The sequence below is a fragment of the Trachypithecus francoisi genome, unplaced genomic scaffold, assembly GCF_009764315.1.
Source record: "Trachypithecus francoisi isolate TF-2019V2 unplaced genomic scaffold, Tfra_2.0 Lachesis_group10, whole genome shotgun sequence".
In the NCBI taxonomy this organism is placed as follows: domain Eukaryota; kingdom Metazoa; phylum Chordata; class Mammalia; order Primates; family Cercopithecidae; genus Trachypithecus; species Trachypithecus francoisi.
The window spans coordinates 81,477,520-81,497,335 of record NW_022681455.1 but is presented as its reverse complement, the minus strand read 5'-3'; the positions used below and the strand labels follow the sequence as shown (position 1 = coordinate 81,497,335).

Sequence of the window (19,816 nt, the reverse complement as noted above, 5' to 3'; positions counted from 1 at the left end):
TTTGTAGTGATCAAAATGTTAGGTTTTTTAGTTGCAGCCATGTGTAGCATGCTTTAAAAATCGTAGGGGCAGCTGGGTATGGTGGCTCATACCTGTAATCATAGCACTTTGGAAGGCTGCGGTGGGAGAACCGCTTGAGGCCAAGAGTTCCAGACCAGCCTGGGCAATATACCAAGACCGCAACGTTATAAAAATAAAAAATTAGCTGGGCGTGGTGGTGCACACCTGTAGTCCCAACTACTCAGGAGGCTGAGGTCGGAGGATCGCTTGTGCCCCGGAATTTGAGCCTGCAGTAAGCCGTGATTGCACTGCTATACTCCAGCCTGGGTGACAGGGCAAAACCCTGTGTCTTAAAAAATAATAATAATAGAAGCCAAATTAGAATATCACTATAGCTTTTTTAAAAACGATATTTGTTATCTGTTTGTGTGTGTGTGTGTGTGTGTGTTTGTGTGTGTGTGTGTGAAAATAAGTCCTGCTTGTTTAGAGAACCAGAAAACTATACAGAAAAGAAGGAAAAATAAATCTGTAACTTCACAGCCAACAATAGGAACCATTAACATTTTGGTGACATTTTGGGGAGATGTAAAAATAAAAGTGAGTCAGATTTGATTTGTTGTAGTGGCAGAATTGTAGTTGAATTATGTCAGTTTCAAATAGGATGTTTTGCAGCGCTCAACCATAATAACCTATATGGACGAGATGGCAAGGTTCTGCTAAGCGATAACGATATGTGATATTGCTATTTTAGCGGGATATTGTTGTCCAGATGATACAGCAAACTGGTTAAATGTGCACATTCCCTTCTGAGGACCAGGGAGGCTGGGGGAGTGAGTAGGTTATCTCTGACTTCTTCATCCTTGCCATTGGGGTGGCTAATTACCTGGCATAGGAATGAGGGACAGAAAAGTTTCACCACTTTGCAGAGGTCTCAGCCCACACTGCACAAACTCATGCCCTTTTTTATGGGAGGGGCAGAAGCCAGGATAGGAAAAGTTCAAGCTGGTGCAGGGCCTGGGAAGAGCAGCCCTTGGCTGAGGAAGCCCTGAGCCCCTTAGTACCTGGCCAGCAGCTCTCTGGGGTGGAAGTAGGCAGCAATGAGGGATAGTGGGGAGGGGAGGTGCATCCTCCAAAAGCGGGGGGAATGATTACATGTAAATTTTTTTTTTTTTTTTTTTTTGAGTCGGAGTCTCGCTCTGTCACCCAGGCTGGAGTGCAGTGGCCAGATCTCGGCTCACTGCAAGCTCCGCCTCCCGGGTTCACGCCATTCTCCTGCCTCAGCCTCCCGAGTAGCTGGGACTACAGGCGCCGCCACCTCGCCCGGCTAGTTTTTTGTATTTTTTAGTAGAGACGGGGTTTCACCGTGTTAGCCAGGATGGTCTCGATCTCCTGACCTTGTGATCCGCCCGTCTCGGCCTCCCAAAGTGCTGGGATTACAGGCTTGAGCCACCGCGCCCGGCCTACATGTAAATGTTAAAGTTTACAGTGCACATGGGTTGGCCTAAAGAAAGTGCTTGATGCATGTGTGTAGACTCTTTATTGACTGCGGATCTCCAGGGGTGAAAATCATCATTGCTGCATCTCTGTCAAATGTCCGCCTCCCAGATTCAAGCCATTCTCCTGCCTCAGCCTCCCGAGTAGCTGGGACTGCAGGCACCTGCCACCATACCTGGCTAATTTTTGTATTTTTAGTAGAGACGGGGTTTTGCCATGTTGGCCAGGCTGGTCTCGAACTCCTGACCTCAAGTGATCCACCCACCTTGGCCTCCCAAAGTGCTGGGATTACAGGCGTGAGCCACCGTGCCCAGCTACATACAACTTTTGACTCCCCAAAAACTTAACTACTGATAGCCTACTGTTGATCAGAAACCGTACCAATAATATAAAGTTAGTTAACACGTTTTGTTCCATATGTTATACTGTTCTTGTATTATTGCAATAAAGTAAACTAGAGAAAAAATGTTATTTAGAAACTACATTTACAATACTGTACCGTATTTATTGATACCATAAGTTTACATTGTCCGTTAACAAGATAAATTGTCTGAAATGGCGGGCAGCCGCAGCTGCAGACCTCACTCTGCAGTACACGTCAAGCAATTTAACTTTTTCTTGAAGTGTCATGACTTTTTGGGAGCTTCTTGGGAGCATTTCCAGCATCACTATGGGCCCTTTGTATGGGTCCCATGGTGTCAGTCAAGGTTTATGGTATTGCACTAAACACGGGGAAAAATACGTGAGAACTGCAAGAGATCACCTTTTTCTTTTTTGAGACGGAGTTTCGCTCTTGTTGCCCAGGCTGGAGTGCAATGGCGTGATCTCCGCTCACTGCAACCTCTGCCTCCAGGGATCAAGCGATGCGCCACCACACGCAGCTAATTTTGTGTTTTGAGTAGAGACAGGGTTTCTCCATGTTGGTCAGGCTGTTCTCGAACTCCCGACCTCAGAAGAGATCACTTTTTACTGCAATAAGTAATTTACTAGAGAGGAACTGCTCACACAGAGCTGATGAGCATCACATGGCTTTTTTTTTTTTTTTAAGAGAATCTTGCTCGGCTGCCTAGGCTGGAGTGCAGTGGCATGATCTCGGCTCACTGCAACCTTCACCTCCTGGGTTCAAGCAATTCTACTGCCTCAGCCTCCCAAGTAGCTGGTACTACAAGCTTGTGCCACCACGCCTGGCTAATTTTAGTAGGGACGGGGGTTTCACAATGTTGGTCAGGCTGGTCTCGAACTCCTGACCTCAGGTGATCCGCCCACCTGACCTCAGGTGATCCGCCCACCTCAGCCTCCCAAAGTGCTGGGATTACAGGCATGAGCCACCGCATCCGGCCTGTCATGGCATTTTTAAGCCAATACTCACAACACTTAATCTTGCCACAATAGTAACAGGAGGTGGCTACGAAGTTATTAACAGTAGTACACTGTTGTATTACAGTTAATTTTATGCAGGTTTGATTTCATCCCACATCTTCATGTTTGTTTACATTTCCTCCACTGCAAATGGCACCATGTATGGTCTGTAAATGGTTGCGTAAATTTTGATTAACTTTTTATAATAGATTTGTGTATATTTTATGGTAATAAATGATAAAATAGACTAGTATCCACATATATTATGCATTAATGACATACCTTTTTCTTAATTTTTTCAATATTTCTAATGTTATACAGTTTGTCTGAGTTTTCTCAAACTGTCGCAAATCTCCAAAAATTCTAATATATATATATATATTTTCTAATATTTTTTCAATAAATATGAAAAAAAAAACTGCGTATAAGTGGACCCGACCAGTTCAAACCCATGTTATCCAAGAGCCAACTGTACAGTATTAGAGAGAAGCATCTTTTATGAATTCACATTTTAATTGGGTTATACTATCCATTGATTAAGTAACTGCCTCACCAAACTCTTCACTTGTGTGTAGCCTGTGCTCTGCCAAGAACACAGGGTGGCAGCTGTGGTGTAGGAGAGAGAACACTGGATCAAGTCAAGATCTGTATTTCCGTCTTTGCCCCTCACCTGGGCAGTCACTTGATCTCTTTGAACCACCATTGCCTCTTGTATTAAATGGCTGTGACACAGTGCCTCCTATGCAGAGTGGCTCATATGCATTAACCATCTGTCCCTCCATTTATTCTTTCATTCATTGAGAGGCAGTACAGATGGGGAAGTGGGTACAGTCTCTGGATCCCATACGTGTGCTCTCCGTCCCCCTAGGACTGTAAGTCAAGCCAAGCTGTTGTCCAGCCGAACTGGCTACAAGATTTCTCCCTGCACCCCTCCCTGAGCTCCCCCTAGACTTACACAGTCAAAGGCCCTCAGTGTTTTTAAATAGCTTCCTTTGCTGGCCGTTAGCTTGGAAGCATTGATCATGACATCCGCTTCACAGCAGAAATGAGATGGAAGGTGGCCTCTGCCACGCCAGTGTAGTCAGGAGCAGGAACCAGAGCCTCAGGATCAGAGTGGCGTCGCAGTGAGTAAGGAGAGTACTCGATTTAGAGAAAGAAGACCTAGGTTTGTGTCTCCAGCCTGAACTTCAGTAAAGCCTGTTAACTTTGTAGAATAACCCCCATCCTTCCTCACCAAGTGATCTGTTTTTTGTTTTTCTTTGAGACGGAGTCTCACTCTGTCACCCAGGCTGGAATGCAGTGGTATGATCTTGGCTCACTGCAACCCCCACCTCCTGGATTCAAGCGATTCTTCTGCCTCAGCCTCCCAGGTAGCTGGGATTACAGGTGCCTGCCACCACATCTGACTAATTTTTGTATTTTTAGTAGAGACGGGGTTTCACCATGTTAGCCAGGCTGGTCTCGAACTCCTGACCTCCAGAGATCTGCCTGTCTCAGCCTCCCAAAGTGTTGGGATTTTGCCCGGCCCCTCACCAAGTGATTTGTAAGAAGATATGTGTGATACTTCCTAAACTTAAAAGTATTGTAAAAATGAAAGATGTTTTACAGAGTCATGTCATGCAAGTTTTAGTCCTAGAGTCTAGTCTATACATTGCCTCTGGAAAGGTGGCCTTAGACATGAAAGAACCTCTCACAGCCACAGTCTCTCCACCTGTAGAAGGTAGGAGTTGGGCTGGATGATCTTTGAGACCTAAACGATTCTGTCATTTATTGTCAAATGATTAAGTCAAGTCTTGCTTTGTCATCTTTAAGAAACAGGCAGTAAATATTGACTTCAGCAACAGGTTTGAAAAAACGAATTGCTCGGTGTTTCTTGCAGGAGGAGCAAATACGACATCCTCATGGAGAAGCTTTCGGGCATGCTGAGCACACGAACTAACTGTATAGAGACGCTGGGAAAGCTGAGGGAAGAGCTGGTGAGCCTGGGGTTTCCCACGGGCGGGGCTGGGTGTGATCTGTACCATAGCCGGGAGGTCTTGTCAGGCATAGATGAATGATTTGCAACCCAACGCCCTATTCTGGATTTGATGCAAATGAGATTTTCCTTTGTTTATTGTTTTTTTCTTTTCTTTTTTGAGGCAGAGTCTCGCTCTTGTTGCCCTGGTTGGAGTATGGACTGTGTCCTTCCCGGGTTCAAGCGATTCTCCTGCCTCAGCCTCCTGAGTAGCTGGGATTACAGGTGCCCGCCACCATGCCCTGCTGATTTTTGTATCTTTATTAGAGACATGGTTTCACCATGATGGCCAAGCTGGTCTTGAACCCCTGACCTCAAGTGATGCTTATGTCTCAGCTTCCCAAAGTACTGGGATTACAGGCATGAGCCACCGCGCCCAGCTGTTTTTTTTAGACTGAGAGGGTGCTTTGTCCTTCATTTAAATTCTTGCCTTTGCCTGATTTCCATTTTTCCCCTGGAGTTCATTCTAGGACCTATTATCAAAGTTCAGACGGAATAGGAAAACGTGGCATTTAGGTTTACTTCTGTAATCAAGCTTGTGATCTTGTTCCCAGTGGTTTTGTACTGAAATAGCAGAGTGGCTGTCCTGAGGGGGAGGGGAGAGGATGCAGGGAGGAAGGCAGCTGTTGACCTGCTTTGTCTTTGGGCCCTGGAGCAGAGGCTGTGGTGAAGGGAGCGTGAGAGGGAGAAAGGTGAGAGGGAGAAAGGTGGAGGGGTGCTGCTTCCAATCTGATTGGAAGGTTTCAGTGCAAGTCAGGAAAGAGCCAACGTTAGAGATGGAAGGACAACAAGATTGCCCTGTGTGTGAAACCAGAACTTAAAACTGAACATTTGAAGTCAAGCTCTTTGGTGACTAGTAATTAGTCCCCTAATGAGTGGTCTTCAGTCTGACCACAGGCACCAGGACAGTCCTTGTTCTTTCCCCGCGTTGCATCAGTGGAGTTCTAGTCTCTGATTTCATTGTTCACAGGGAAAGGAGGTATCTTCCGCATTGCTAGATTCACTGCCTGCCTAAGCCTCTTTAAAGCAGTGGTTACAGTCTGGAGGCTTGTGGGCCAGACTTGGTCTGTTAAAAATCAATTTGACCTAGCGTTTTTTAAGAAATTGAGACTTTCCATAAAAATCTAGGTTTCCAGTCTTCCTCGAGAACTGAGAAGCCTGGGTCTGCCCTCTCTCCTGACAGCAGTTAGCTGGAACTAGTTGTGCGCTGGCTGGGTCCCCTGCAGTCCACCTGCTTCCTGTCACCTCTCAGACACGAGGCAGGGAGGCAGGGCCCTTTGTCATTCCATGAGCAATGCTGTTTGTAGTAGGGGAGAAGTGTTTTACTTCTGCGTGTCTGAGTTTACCAGAGTAGAAAATCAAAGATAGACGGAGAAGACCTCTCAGGAAACCCTGGCAGAAACAAAGGAACTTCCTACCGGCTTAATAAACAAATAACTGGCCACTGCGTGGATTGATGTTGCTTGTCCAGCCCATGCAGACTCTGGAGATTGAAACCCTCCCTCCTACCAAGTCACTCAGGGGCAGGGAGACAGGGCTAGTCTGGTTTCAGGTCAGCCCTGTGGTCTGTGTTAGCAGCAAGCCTTGACTATTACTAGACAGCCTTTCACGTATTCATTCAACAAATACTTCAGGGAGTGTGTATGTTGAGTTAGAACTGTGTTCCACAATAAGATGGTGAAAGTTAGCCAGGATGACAGCAGGTCTCACACTGTCATGGAGCTGTCTAACCAGAAGGGTAGGCGTGTGAACACATACCTGGAAGGATGTAGCCAAACCAGTAGAGGGAGAGGGGTGCTTTCTTTAGAGAACTAGGGAAAGCCTCATAGAGCTGTGCCAAAAGCACAGTTGAGCTGGGCTTTTCCCCACACAGACAGAAGGAAAGTGGCATTTGAGGGAAGGGAGAAGAGCTGGTGCAAAGGCATGAGTTGTGGAAGGCCATGCAACATACTTAGAAGTGGGCAGTAATCCAGAGGGCAGCCGGCACATTGTGTGGCTGGATAGGAAGGTAGGGGCCGGATCAGAAAGGACTGGAGTGCTGGCTGAGGAGTGGGGACTTTAGCCTTGAAGCTTTAGCCTTATGCACTGCTGCTGGCCGTGTAGAAATGAAGAAGTTATTAGCCAGGGGTGGTGGTATGCACCAGTCCAGCTACTTGGGAAACTGAGACAAGAGAATCTCTTGAGCCTGGGAGGTGGAGATTGCAGTCTAGGCAGATGAGCTGGTAGAGGGAAGGGGATGGGAAGAAGGTGGCGAGGTTGTGGCCATGAGGGCTGGAATTGTTTGAGAAACATTTTGGAGGTGGAACTAACAGGACATGGTGAGTGCCTGCACTGGGATGTAGAGGTGACTTGAAGAAGGAGGATCTCAAGATGAAGCCAGTGCATTTGCTGGAGTGGCTGCTGCTCACCGAGGCAGCGCAAAGGCAGGCTTGTGAGGCAGGGGTCACATCTGCTTGCTCACTGTGAGCCTCCACAATGAAGACAGTACCTGGCCCCCTGTAGATGTTCAGTAAATATTTGCTGAATGAGAGTTAAATAAATAGAGAGGTCAGAAAGAGGAGCAGATTTGGGTGAAGAGGAGGCACAGGACAAATCTGAGTTTTGGACGTATTGGGTATGAAGATCTTCCATGACTTTCCCCTGGTGATGTCTAGTCAACAGCTGGAAATTGGGGTCACAGAGAGCTGAGCAGGATTCAGTGAAAATTAGCCTATAGATGAAGCTGAGGCCATGAATATGGATGCTGCCTTTGGGGGGGATTTGGTACGAAGACTCACTGCCTCTTTCTCTTTTTGCTGGCCAGATTGTGCAAGTCATTGATGGCAGCCCCTCAGAAGGAAATACTACATCATCCTTCCCCTCTTAGGATGGTCCAGGGCTTAGTGCCATATGTCAAGGGCTGGGATCTGATGGATGAGTTTCCATGGGGTCTTTTTTTGGTGCTGGGGGCACGGCTAGATTAACAATAGATGCCATGTACAAGCCAGTGGCTTTGAATGAGCCATATGTGAGTCATCTGTATTGTTTTGATAGCCATATGTCCTGCCACCCAAGGGCTGGAGTGCTGGTTAGCCTGGGAGGTAACCACACATATGTGGCGGCAGCAGCCCACAGACATTTGCTCCCTGTCTCTCCCCAGGGTATAAGAGAAAACCTGTAAGACTCAGCGAACAGCTCTCAGTCACGAATGCCTCCTGCTGTTCGCTTCTTCACTGGGAGCCGTGGTAACCTGCCTTACTCCTCCAGGGACTGCAAAATCACATGGCAGCAGTGCCCAGGAGGGTGATACCCACAAGCAAAATGGACCATGTGTAAAATAAATTTTTGATATAGTATAGATTTAAGAAATTAACTTTCCTCTTAACTACCATTAGAGAAAATCAGCACAAAAATGGTGATAAATGGCAGCTGATCTTCAGTTTCATTGTTGGAGGCTCTGATGGGGGAGCGCAAAGGCTGTGACCCCCTGGAGCCGGGTGGGCCCTGCTGAAGAGCAGCTGATCGAGGCTCCTGTTCACTGTTGCTGTGAGGAGCTACAGTCCTAGCATTGGCTGCCAGATCTTAGCCTTTCAAGAGAAGCCAGAATCTAGGTCTTTTTTTATGTGAAATCGCTCACTTTTCAATTTTGGCAAGTAAATTACTTTCTTGAAGAAAAACATTGTATCAATTTTAAAAGCACGGCCTGCACTGGAGGCTGCTGTTGGTCACCCCTGCAGGGGAGATGTTCCTAGGATCATTGTGGTTTTCAGCCTTGCAAAAATAGGAGTGATGAGATGGAAATACCCATTATTATTCTGTTGTAACTTCACAGACCACATGTAAATTTTTACAATTTTTTTTCCTTTTTTTTTTTTTTAGACAGAGTCTCACTCTGTCACCCAGGCTGGAGTGCAGTGGTGCGATCTCAGCCCACTGCAACCTCCGCCTCCCAAGTTCAAGCAGTTCTCACCCTCAACCTCCTGAGTAGCTGGGATTACAGGCACATGCCACCGCACCCAGCTAATGTTTGTATTTTTAGTAGAGACAGGGTTTCGCATGTTGGCCAGGCTGGTCCAAACTCCTGGCCTTAAGTGATCCGCCCGCCTCAGCCTCCCAAAGCGCGGGGATTACAGGTGTCAGCCACTGCACCCAGCCTATAACATTTTTTAACCTATTTTTTTCCCCTTTCTTTTTGTCTACTGCCTTTGAGGGACAGGGGTGTGTGTCTGTGTGTGTGTGTTTGTATTAGTAATACGCTTACATGGTTAAAAAAGCAAAACAACATGAAAAGGTATCAAATGAAATCTTCAGTCTCCACTCCTCCACTCCTGCCTGCCTCATTCCCACCCCTGCATACCCTTCCAGGATCTGGCGAAGCGAATCTCTTTTCCCCTCTCTAATCAAAAGGTAGAATCGTTTATATCCTGCTCTGGACCTTGTTTTGGTCCCTTGACAAGGTAGCTTGGCAGGCTTTCCTCGTTAGTACCTCAAGATAATCAATGAATTCAGGTCCTGAACTTGTGTTCATTTGCATGACTTTCTAGTCATTTCAGACATCTTGCTGTGTCTAATAGTAGCCTTTAAATTGTGTTTTGGCAGGGGCTGTGTGAAAGGACGTTTAAGCGTCTGTACCAGTATATGCTGAACGCTGGACTAGCCAAGGTGGTGTCTCTTCGCTTGCAAGAGATCCACCCTGAATGCGGACCTTGTAAGACAAAGAAAGGTAATGCAGAGTCTCAGCTTCTGTTCCCTTGGCTGGCTGGCTCTCACTTCTCTCTTCTAAGCTTCAGCCTCTCTCTCCGATCACATTCTGCCTTGTGGCATAACGATTTCACATATTTATTCAACTCTATGCCTCAGTGCCTGGCTCAGGACTGTCCATATAAAAAGTGCCTAGAAAATGTTTGCTGAACAAACTTCCAGCAAACATCTCTGTGGTGTCCTCCAAAATCGTACTTTTATGGTGCCAAATAAACAAGTTCATCTTTTTTTTTTTTTTGAGGCAGAGTCTCGTTCTTGTCACCCAGGCTGGAGTGCAATGGTGCGATCTCTGCTCCCTGCAACTTCTGCCTTCTGACCTCAGGTGATCCACCCACCTTGGCCTCCCAAAGTGCTGGGATTACAGGTGTGAGCCACCACATTCACCCTTTTTTTTTTTTTTTTTTTTTTTTTTTGAGACAGTGTCTTTCTCTGTTGCCCAGGCTGGAGTGCAGTGGCGTCATCTCGGCTCACTGAAATCTCCGCTTCCTGGGCTCAGACGATCCTCCCACCTCAGCCTCACCACACCCGACTAATTTCTGTATTTTTTTGTAGAGACAGAGTCTCGATATGTTGCCCAGGCTGGTCTCAAACTCCTGGACTCAAGTGATCCACCTGCCTCAGCCCTGCAAAGTGCTGGGATTACAGGCGTGGGCCACCACTCCCAGCCACTTGTCATTCTTTAGCCTGCCTTTTTTGAAGTGCCTACTCTGTATTGCATGATCTTGTTATCTAGCCCTGTAAGGTTGGTGGCATTGTCACCATTTTATATGTAAGAAAATTAAAGTGAAGAGATGCTGAGTAACTTACAGAAGGTTAAACAATCAGTACTCAGCAGAGGCAGGATCTGAGCTTTCTAAGAAAGTTAACTTAAGGAACAGACTATGAAACTTTAAAAACCTTCCTTAGGCTGGGCACGGTGGCTCACGCCTATAATCCCAGCACTTTGGGAGGCTGAGGTGGGCGGATCACCTGAGGTCGGGAGTTGGAGACCAGCCTCGCTAAGATGGTGAAACCCCGTTTCTGCTAAAAATACAAAAAATTAGCCAGGCATGGTGGCGCATGTCTGTAACCCCAGCTACTCCAGAGGCTGAGACAGGAGAATCGCTTGAACCCGGGAGGTAGAGGTTGCAGTGAGCCGAGATCGCGCCATTGCACTCCAGCCTCCATTATATTTTTTTCCTAGACAGGGTCTCTCTCTGTTGCCCAAGCTGGAGTGCAGTGGCACAACCATGGCTCACTACAGCCTTGATCTCCCAGGCTCAAGCTAATCCTCCTGCCTTAGCCTCATGAGTAGCTGAGACTACAGGCACACTCTACCATGCTGGGCTAATTTATTTTTATTTTTAGTAGAGGCGAAGTCTTGCTATCATGCCCAGGCTGGTCTTGAACTCCTGGGCTCAAGCGATCTCCTGCCTTGGCCTCGCAAAATGCTGGGATTATAGGCATGAGACACCAAGTCCACTTATTTTTATCTAGTCTTGATTTTTGTCCCATCCTTTTTACTCCTCCTGATTAACCAGAATCATTTTAAAAGCTGCAGGTCAGAGTTCCAGTAAAAGGTGATAGTTGGAATATACGCATTTATCTGCACTCCACCCAAACTTCACCATAGTGATGAAAAGGGATATAAGAGGAGTAAACCCTCAACTACAAAGAAAACAGGACAGGAAATGATAGCAGCTAATTTTTGTATTTTTAGTAGAGACGGGGTTTCACCATTGGCCAGGCTGGTCTCGAATCCCTGACCTCAGGTGATCTGCCCGCCTCAGCCTCCCAAAGTGCTGGGATTACAGGCGTGAGCCACTGCACTCATCCCTCAGTATTTGACTTTGAAGTCTAACGGCCTGAATGCCTAAAATACTCAGGGCCTGTGGAGCTAGTAATCATTTTTATTTCCTGTCCTGTTGGAGGAAAGGTGTTAAGGAAAAGACAGAAGTAATTTATATTTAAAGTAAAGAGAAACTAAGGAGAAACTTCAGTTCCTTAAAGAACCTTTTTTGCTAGACAGACAACTGTAGAGAAAGGCTTCTCCTGAGCCTAAGGTCCCTGGAAATTTAACCAAACTAACTTGAAACTAACACCTCACACCTGAATGGACTTGAGAGTAAGACAGCCCTGGGTTAGAATTCTTGTTCCGTCACTATCTGGTAAGGTGACCTTTAGCAAGTGATTTGATCTCTGTATACCTCAGTTTCCTCACCTGAATTATCTAGGGGATAATAGTACCTGCTTTCCAGGATACTGTGAGACTTAACAGGTGACAGTAGACATAGAGCAGGGCCACAGGCTGATGACACACAGGCCCAATCTAGCCGTGTGTTTTGTTTGGCTCACAGTGTTTGTTTGTGTTGAATTTGTTGCTGGCATTTAAAAATCAGAAATTTTCACCTAAAAAGTCTGACTGTCAACTTCTCTGTAAAAATGCAATTAGGCAACATTGAACTTCATTCCTTTATTAGCAGTTAGCTAGGCAGAGGGATCTGCCCCATTTCGGAGGGGCTCACCTTTCCCTCTCACCATGGACACCTGCTTCCCACTGTGTAGCCTGCAGCCTGCTTCACGCTGGGATGTCATTTGCCTGACCCTTGAAAGTAAGTTCATGCATAGGACCCGTTGCCCAGTGAGTGGTTTCCATCATCTTGAGGCCTGGTGCTGGGACAAGAGGACTTTCCAGAAGAAAGATCAGCATGACTTACAGCGCAGACAGTGGTGGCTTTGGCTCCTTGTGCTGGATTAAGGCAGCAGGCACCAAGATGATGATGGTTAGGATGTTTAGATTGTCACACGCATGCACAAGGAGCCATTCTGATGGCTGGAGGGATGATGTCTTTGCCCACATTGTCACCCACCTCTCTGCTGCTGCGGCTGGAAACCTGGGCTCATGGTGAGTCCTTCCCTCACTTCCATGGCACGCTGTAGCTCAGTTACTCATCTGTTGGAGTTCTTTCCAGCTAGCTCTTGAGCTCCTTCAGGGTGGTGACCACACGCTTTTCATGCTTTATGTCCTTTTTAAAGGCTGTGCAGTGTCTGCTTGAAACAGGGTAGGCGCTAAGCAGATGCTGAGCAAATTTAATTTAATTAAGTGCCACTTCAGTTACTTTCCATACGTAGGAGGCAAGAGATGAAGGCAGTTTTCAGGGTTTTTTTGCCTTGAGCTTTGTCTTTCCAGTTTGCATAATTAACATAAAACCTTCCCTCTAAGGCATTATGGAGGAGATAAAGCTCAAATAATAAATAAAGATGATGTATTATTTCATTTAAATTTACAGATATACCTGGATCTAGTATATGAATTATTTCTAAAACTCCTTAACGAATTTGGATTTAGGCATCTTTCAAATGCATATTTCACTGCACAGAAGGCTTCAGTGATCTGTTTTGCAAAAAGCAAAAAAACTTTAGTAATGTAAACAGCCCCGCTGAACTGATCTGTTTTGCAAATTTGGATTATTTTCTTCAAGTGTTTACCAGTCATTCTGTGTTTATTAAATTGTGCTGAGAAAAGAAAGGGAGAGAAGTAGAAGTGAACTCAGCAGTCTGTCGGAAAATGATCACAGTTGGAAACAACTCACAGAAATTGTGCTCCCTGGGGCTAATGACTGAGGCGGTCAACTGGCTGGTTTTTCCAGGTTTCCACAAGTTCAGCATTGAAAGGACTGTGGGGTGAAGTAGCTGTGAATGAGATGGACTCTCTCCTCAGAACTGTTGCCCCTGTGACCCTAAAAAAAAAAGTTCAGTAAGATTTCAGGACATGAGATCAGTATACAGAAGTCTATTGTGTTTCTATAGACCTGCTGTGCACAATCTGAAAATGAAATTAAGAAAACAATTTTGTTCATGGTAATTTAGGAATAAATTTAACAAAAGAAGTACAAAACATATACTCTGTGAAAACTACAAAATGTTGCTAAAAGTTAAGATTTATGTAAATGGAAAACATCCCAGGCTCCTGGATCCAAAGACTTCACAGTATAACGAATCTACTGATTCCATACAGCCTGTGTGAGAATCCCAACTGACTCCTCAGAAATTAACAGGCTGATTCTAAAATTCACAGGGAATGCAAAGGGACCCAGAGAGCTAAAACAATCCCGAAAAAGAATAATAAAGCAGAACTCACACTTCCTGCTTTTTAAACTTACTGCAAAGCAGTAGTAATGGAGACAGTGTGATACTGGCACAAGGGTAGACAGATAACCGAATAGAACTGAGAGTCCAGAAATAAACCACACATCTATGGTCAAATGATTCTCGGCAAAAGTGCCAAGCCCATTCGATGGGGAAGGTGTGGTCAGTCATGAAAGGCCATGACAGTATGGTTCCATTTATAGGAAAGTCCATAATGGGGGAATCTGGAAGTAGATAGTGAGTGCTTAGGGCAGGGGTGTGGGGAGAGAGGAGCGAGAAAGGGTTTGAGGTGATGAGAATGTTCTAGAATCGACTGGTGATGGATGCAGGGGCCTGTGAATATAGTAAGAAATCATTGACTTGTACAGATTAAATGGATGAATTGTGTGATATGCAAATTATATCTCAATAAAGCTATTAAAATTTTAAAAAGTAAATAATAACCAAGAAACCTAGCAGGGTATAGCAAATTAAAGTATGATAGTTAAAATAGCCAACAGGCACAGTTAAAAAGTTAAAGTAGGATTGATGTATACAAGCTAAGAAAAAAGAAATGAACCATATTAAGAATGATTAAAATGCAACAAATAAATCCAAAAGTTTAAAGGAGCTTTGAAACCAAAAGACTGGAATTAAAAAGAATCAAGATTAGAAAAACAAAAAAGATAAAAGGTGAACATGAACAGAAAAAGAGCAGAAAAAGATTGTCAGAGATGTTAAAAGCCTAGAAAATTGATTATGCTGGAGGGAAAATGGTTAAAAAGTGATTAAAGAACACTAGCTTAAAAAATGAATAAGAGAAATAAAAGAAAGACATGGTAATATGGCAGAAGCTCTGTTGAAAGCAAGAACTTTAAAGAGGGGTAAGAGCCCCAAGGGTGTGAATTTCTGGGCTGAGTGACTTCTGCTGAGTCCTAGACAGTTCTCTGGAAGGGACCCAGGCATCTGGGGAGCGCCCTTTGCCGGGAACTGGCCTCTTCCCTCCTCTTTGCTCTCCTTCAGGAGGGACCAGCCACTCAGTCCTGCAGACAGCAGGAGGCTTTTTCCTCCCTCAGCAGGGAAATGTGTTGTGTTTCTTGGAAGAGCACACTGGGGACAGGTAGGAGGAGTGTGAGGACTGGGGAAGAGAAGCAGGCTGGAACAGGATGGGTGACTGGCCGTGCGCTGAGGGAGAGGCCCTAAGATTTTCTTGTAAGACCCCTCTAAGGTGTAGCTGGCTGATGCCTGTGCAGGCTGAGAAGGGAATGCTGCCTGCGCTGGGAAGAGTTGAAGGCAAGTGTCAGAACTTGTGAGCAGGGGAAATAACTGTACAGGGTGAGGGCCTGGCAGCGGACGGAGGTATCCATGGGGCCAGTGCAGCGACTGGGATGTTTCTCAGTGAGGAATATGGCCTCCTTAAATAGCGCCTGGCTCAGAGCCCTCAAGAGAGGTTCACTGCTGCTGTTAGCACTGCACAGTTGACACCAGCCCTTCCCATCTATTGATCACACTTCAAGAGCACTGGGAAGGCTGGGCTCCGTGGCTCACACCTGTAATCCCAGCACTTTGGGAGGCCCAGGTGGGCGGATCACTTGAGATCAGGAGTTCAAGATCAGCCTGGCCAACATGGTGAAGCCCCATCTCTACTAAAAATACAAAAATTAGTTGGGCATGGTGGCAGGCACCTGTAATCTCAGCTACTTGGGAAGCTGAGGCAGGAGAATCGCTTGAACCTGGGAGGTGGAGGTTGCAGTGAGCTGAGATTGCACCTCTATTCTCCAGCCTCGGTGACAGAGCGAAACTCCATCTCAATAAAAAAAAAAAAAAAAAGAGAGAGAGCATTGGGGACCTCAAGTCAGCTACCAACTCAGCCCAAGGGTTTGGGGAGGTGATTGACTCAGAAGCTGCACACCAAGAGCGTTTATATAATTTTCTGAACCCTTGTAAACTCCCGTGTGTGCTGTTGTCAGTACCCTTGCTTCCTCGCACAATTAGTGAGAAAAACCTAAGACCCTGTGCGCTTGTCTAGAGGCACTAAAAAGAGGCAAGAACTGGGCGAGATGCCATAGTGTTATCCCACTTTGTGGTCAGTCTTGGAGTGGAGGGAAGTGGAGAAAACATCGAGATGACAGTCCAGGCAAGGCTGGCTGGGCATGGTGGCTCATGCCTGTAATCCCAGCACTTTGGGAGGCCGAGGCAGGCGGATCATTTGAGGTCAGGAGGGAGACCAGCTTGGCCAACATGGTGAAACCCCATCTCTTTTTTTTTTTTTTTTTTTTTGAGGCGGAGTCTCGCTCTGTCACTCAGACTGGAGTGCAGTGGCGCAATCTCTGCTCACTGCAAGCTCCGCCTCCCGGGTTCATGCCATTCTCCTGCCTCAGCCTCCCGAGTAGCTGGGACTACAGGCGCCCGCCACCTCGCCCGGCTAGTTTTTTTTTTTGTATTTTTAGTAGAGATGGGGTTTCACCATGTTAGCCAGGATGGTCTCGATCTCCTGACCTCGTGATCCGCCCATCTCGGCCTCCCAAAGTACTGGGATTACAGGCTTGAGCCACCGCGCCCGGCCTGAAACCCCATCTTTACTACAAATACAAAAATTAGCCAGGTGTGTTAGTGCACGTCTGTAATCCCAGCTACTTGGGAAGCTGAGGCAGAAGAAACGCTTGAACCCAGGAGGTGGAGGTTGCAGTGAGCTGATCACGCCATTGCACTCCAGCCTGGGGGACAGAGTGAGACTCCGTGTCAGCAAAACAAAACCAGACCAAACACAAGGTCTCACTCTGTCTCACCCAGGCCAGAGTGCAGTACTGTGATCATGGCTCACTGCAGCCTTAGCCTTGCAGGCTGAGCAATCCTCCCCCCTTAGCCTCCCAAATAGTAGGACTACAGGGGTGTGCCACCACACCAGCTAATTTTTTAAAAAAATTGTTGTTTTGTAGAGATAGGATCTCACTTGTTGTCCATGCTGGTCTCGAACTCTTGGGCTCAAGCGATCCTCCTGTCTTATCTTCCCAAAGTGCTGGGGTTACAGACGTGGGCAACTATGTCCAGCCTTGTTTCTTTCATTCTAGTCCTTCTAACCATACAATCCTGTCAGTACTATTTTCTTTCTTTCTCTTTCCTTTCTTTCCTTCTGTCTCGCTCTCTTTTTTCTTTTCTTTGTTTTTCTCTTTTCTCTTCCTCTCTTTTTCTTTATTTCACCGATGAGAAAACAGAGGCACACGTCCCTTGCCTGAGGTCACAGAGCTGGGCAGTGCTGGTGCAGGGATTTGAATAGAGTGTCGGTTACTTACTCTGCTACCTCCCATGTGAGACTAGGCTGAACTCAGGAGGAAGTGGAAATCGGGTAGGTGAGTGCCTGGGGCCTGAGCCTGGCTGGGACACTGGCTAACGGTAAAACCAGCCTAGGACAGTTCCCAGGGGCCTGAGGGTCTGTGGATCTGGACTCCCTTCCAGGCCTTCCTCCCTCCAAGCCAGCTTCCGTGTCCACTGCAGAAATAGCTTCCAGTCAGTCCCAAACATCATGCCTACAAAATAAACAAGAAAATATACTATGGTTGGCATAGAAACCTTCCACAGCTACCTTTCTCTGTATCCTCACCTTCATTCCTGCCCTCTCCCCTCCCCTTGCCCAGTAGGCCCCTTTTGCATCTCAGCGCCTTTGCTCATACCATTCCTTTTGCCTGGAACACCTGTCTTCTGCCTTATCAGACAATTCTTAGTATCGTTTACTGTCCCAACCGAATGCCACCTCCTCTCTCTGCTGTCCCCTGCCTAGCCCCATCCTGCCTCTTTCTCATTTCCAAGCTCTGTGCATGCTTAAAGCAGGGTCCTGAGGGTGTTGTAGCACATTTCCCAGCATGGTTGGCTGGCCTGCTAGTAGTCAACCAACCAGAGAGCATGCGTTGAGTGCCTAATTTGCCTCAAGTGTTACGCTAGGGGCCTTGAATGCATTCATTCATTTAGTCCTTACTACCAGCTTGTTCTAGGCATGCTGTTAGAATTACCCTCATTTTACCCATGAAGAACTTGAGGCTCAGAGAGGTAAGGAGCTTCCCCATGGCTGAGCCAGAATTCAAACCCAGGCATGTGAAGCCTGAGCACACTGTCCTTCCTGTGCTGCCTGCCAGCCTCTCTCTCACACACACAACCTTTTGCAGAGGCAGGAAACCTGTCTCTCTCATCTGTTTGTGTTCTGGGTCCAGCACAGAATAAATGCTTGTGGAGTCAAATCGAGTTAAAGGCCCCAAGCACTGTCTGATATTTTCAGCCCAGGTGACTGGGTATGCCACTTGATCCTCTAAAGCTGTGCATTTCCAAGGTTGTAGTAACAATCAGAGTAACAATCAGAGTGTAGTAACAATCTGGGTCTTCAGAATGTTGGAATGAGGTCCATCTTGGATCCTGGACACAAAAGATCTATGTGATTCCTTTGTGTTGGACTGCTAATATTAGCATGCCATGTCTTTAAAATGCCTGTAAAAGCAGTAGCAAACATTTACAGAGCACTACCTCCACGCCAGACGCTGTCCTAAGGTTTCTGTGAGGAAGATACTATTATTGTCCCTATTTTATAGCTGAGGAAACAGGCCTAGAGGCCATATTACATAGCCAAGTTATACAACCAGCAAAGGCTGCCAGAGGCAGGGTAACACCAGACAGATTGACTCTGGAGCCCATAATTTAACCTGTACCACCATTGCCCTGGGGTGTGTGCTACAGCACCCCCACCTCTGTCATTCAGTGTTCCCTGAATTCTGTGCTTTCAGCCTGTGGCCAGGCGTGTGTGTGTGTGTGTGTGTGTGTGTGTGTGTGTGTTTTGGGCGGGGGTGGGGGGAGGTAACACACTGAATTTATGGGACATCTGCCTGGCTTACCAGTAGGACTTCCCCATTGCTTGTGATCCTTAAAGAGGAAAGCTGCCGTGGGGTTCGTTTGTTCCCATCTTGCTTTTGTTCTTTCTTGGGTTGATCACAGTTGAGAGTGTCATTTTGCTAGGAGGCCAGATGGATTTTTCGCTGGGAACAAGAGAAACACAGACTGTTGGTTCCACCTCACAGCTACTCTGGTTTTTCCTTTGCAATGAATCGTGCTTTCTGACAGAAATTTGAAATTCTAGCCTAGCCAGGTGGCCTAGTGTGGAAGGCATCGGTTAGATCACATGACCACTCTGAGTGTCAATTTTCTTTCTCCTAAAATGGCAATAATAACTTGCAGAAGCCACGTGGTTAGTAAGTAAAATCGCTTCCGAAAACACCAAACACAATGGCTGGCTCATACTAGGTGCTCCTTAAGAAGTCACTCCTTCTCTTTTTCTCTTCTGGGTCTTCAGAATGTTGGAATGAGGTCCATCTTGGATCCTGGACACAAAAGATCTATGTGATTCCTTTGTGTTGGACAGCTAATATTAGCATGCCATGTCTTTAAAATGCCTGAAACTCCTCGTGCCTGTGAGTGGGTGCTGGTTGTATCTTACCCGCCTTTTGTTCCTGGGAAGAAAGCCCTGTGTCCAGGGACCAGGGGTTGCCATTAGCAAGTCCCTAGTTCCTCCCAGGGGAATTGCTGGTCACTGAGGTGGTAGCTTAAATGGGACAGTACGCCCCAGTCACCCTGGATGACGTGCGCTTACTTGGGTCTTGCTCTGCCCCTGTGGCTTTTGGCTTTAGCTGACTTGTAGTCTGGAACAGGTACCTTCAAAAAGGCAAGTAGGAGCCAGAGGGATTTTAATAATAGAAACTGAAATTCTGAAGCTGGTAAAACTCTAGAACTGTGGGAAAGGCACACAGGGCTGGTGGAACTCCTTCCAGATGGTCCCTTGGAATCACAAGGCACACACTACACTGTTCCGTCGTTTACCTGCCTCATCTCTTAACAGTTCTCCCCACAAGGCTAAACACTGTCACCAGCCCTGGTTTTCAGGCAAGACACTTGAGGCTGAGGGAGGTCAGCCGCCTTGTCCAGGCCCACCCGACACAGCAGCAGGGCTCACAGCCAGCTCTGTGGCAGAGAGTCTGGCTTCCCCACCACGGTGCTGTGCTGCCTCTCCAGCACAAGGTTTCCAAAGGAAAGATGTACACCAGCCTCAACTCGGTGGCTCATGCC

General features: G+C 46.6%; 1 protein-coding gene and 1 long non-coding RNA gene across 2 annotated transcripts in view; one reads left to right on the top strand and one right to left on the bottom strand.

Moving 5' to 3' along the window:
• GTF3C1 (general transcription factor IIIC subunit 1) overlaps nucleotides 1–19,816 on the top strand; it is a 102,188-nt gene that overhangs the window by 12,145 nt on the left and 70,227 nt on the right. The window contains 2 exon segments of the mRNA XM_033217908.1: nucleotides 4,733–4,829; nucleotides 9,446–9,569. Coding sequence (XP_033073799.1) covers nucleotides 4,733–4,829; nucleotides 9,446–9,569 — 221 coding nt within the window.
• LOC117087564 lies at nucleotides 12,972–18,708 on the bottom strand. The gene is made up of 3 exons (XR_004438850.1): nucleotides 18,592–18,708; nucleotides 17,008–17,241; nucleotides 12,972–13,326 (listed from the first exon to the last, which is right to left on the bottom strand). It is a non-coding gene; the product is annotated as an uncharacterized LOC117087564 (long non-coding RNA).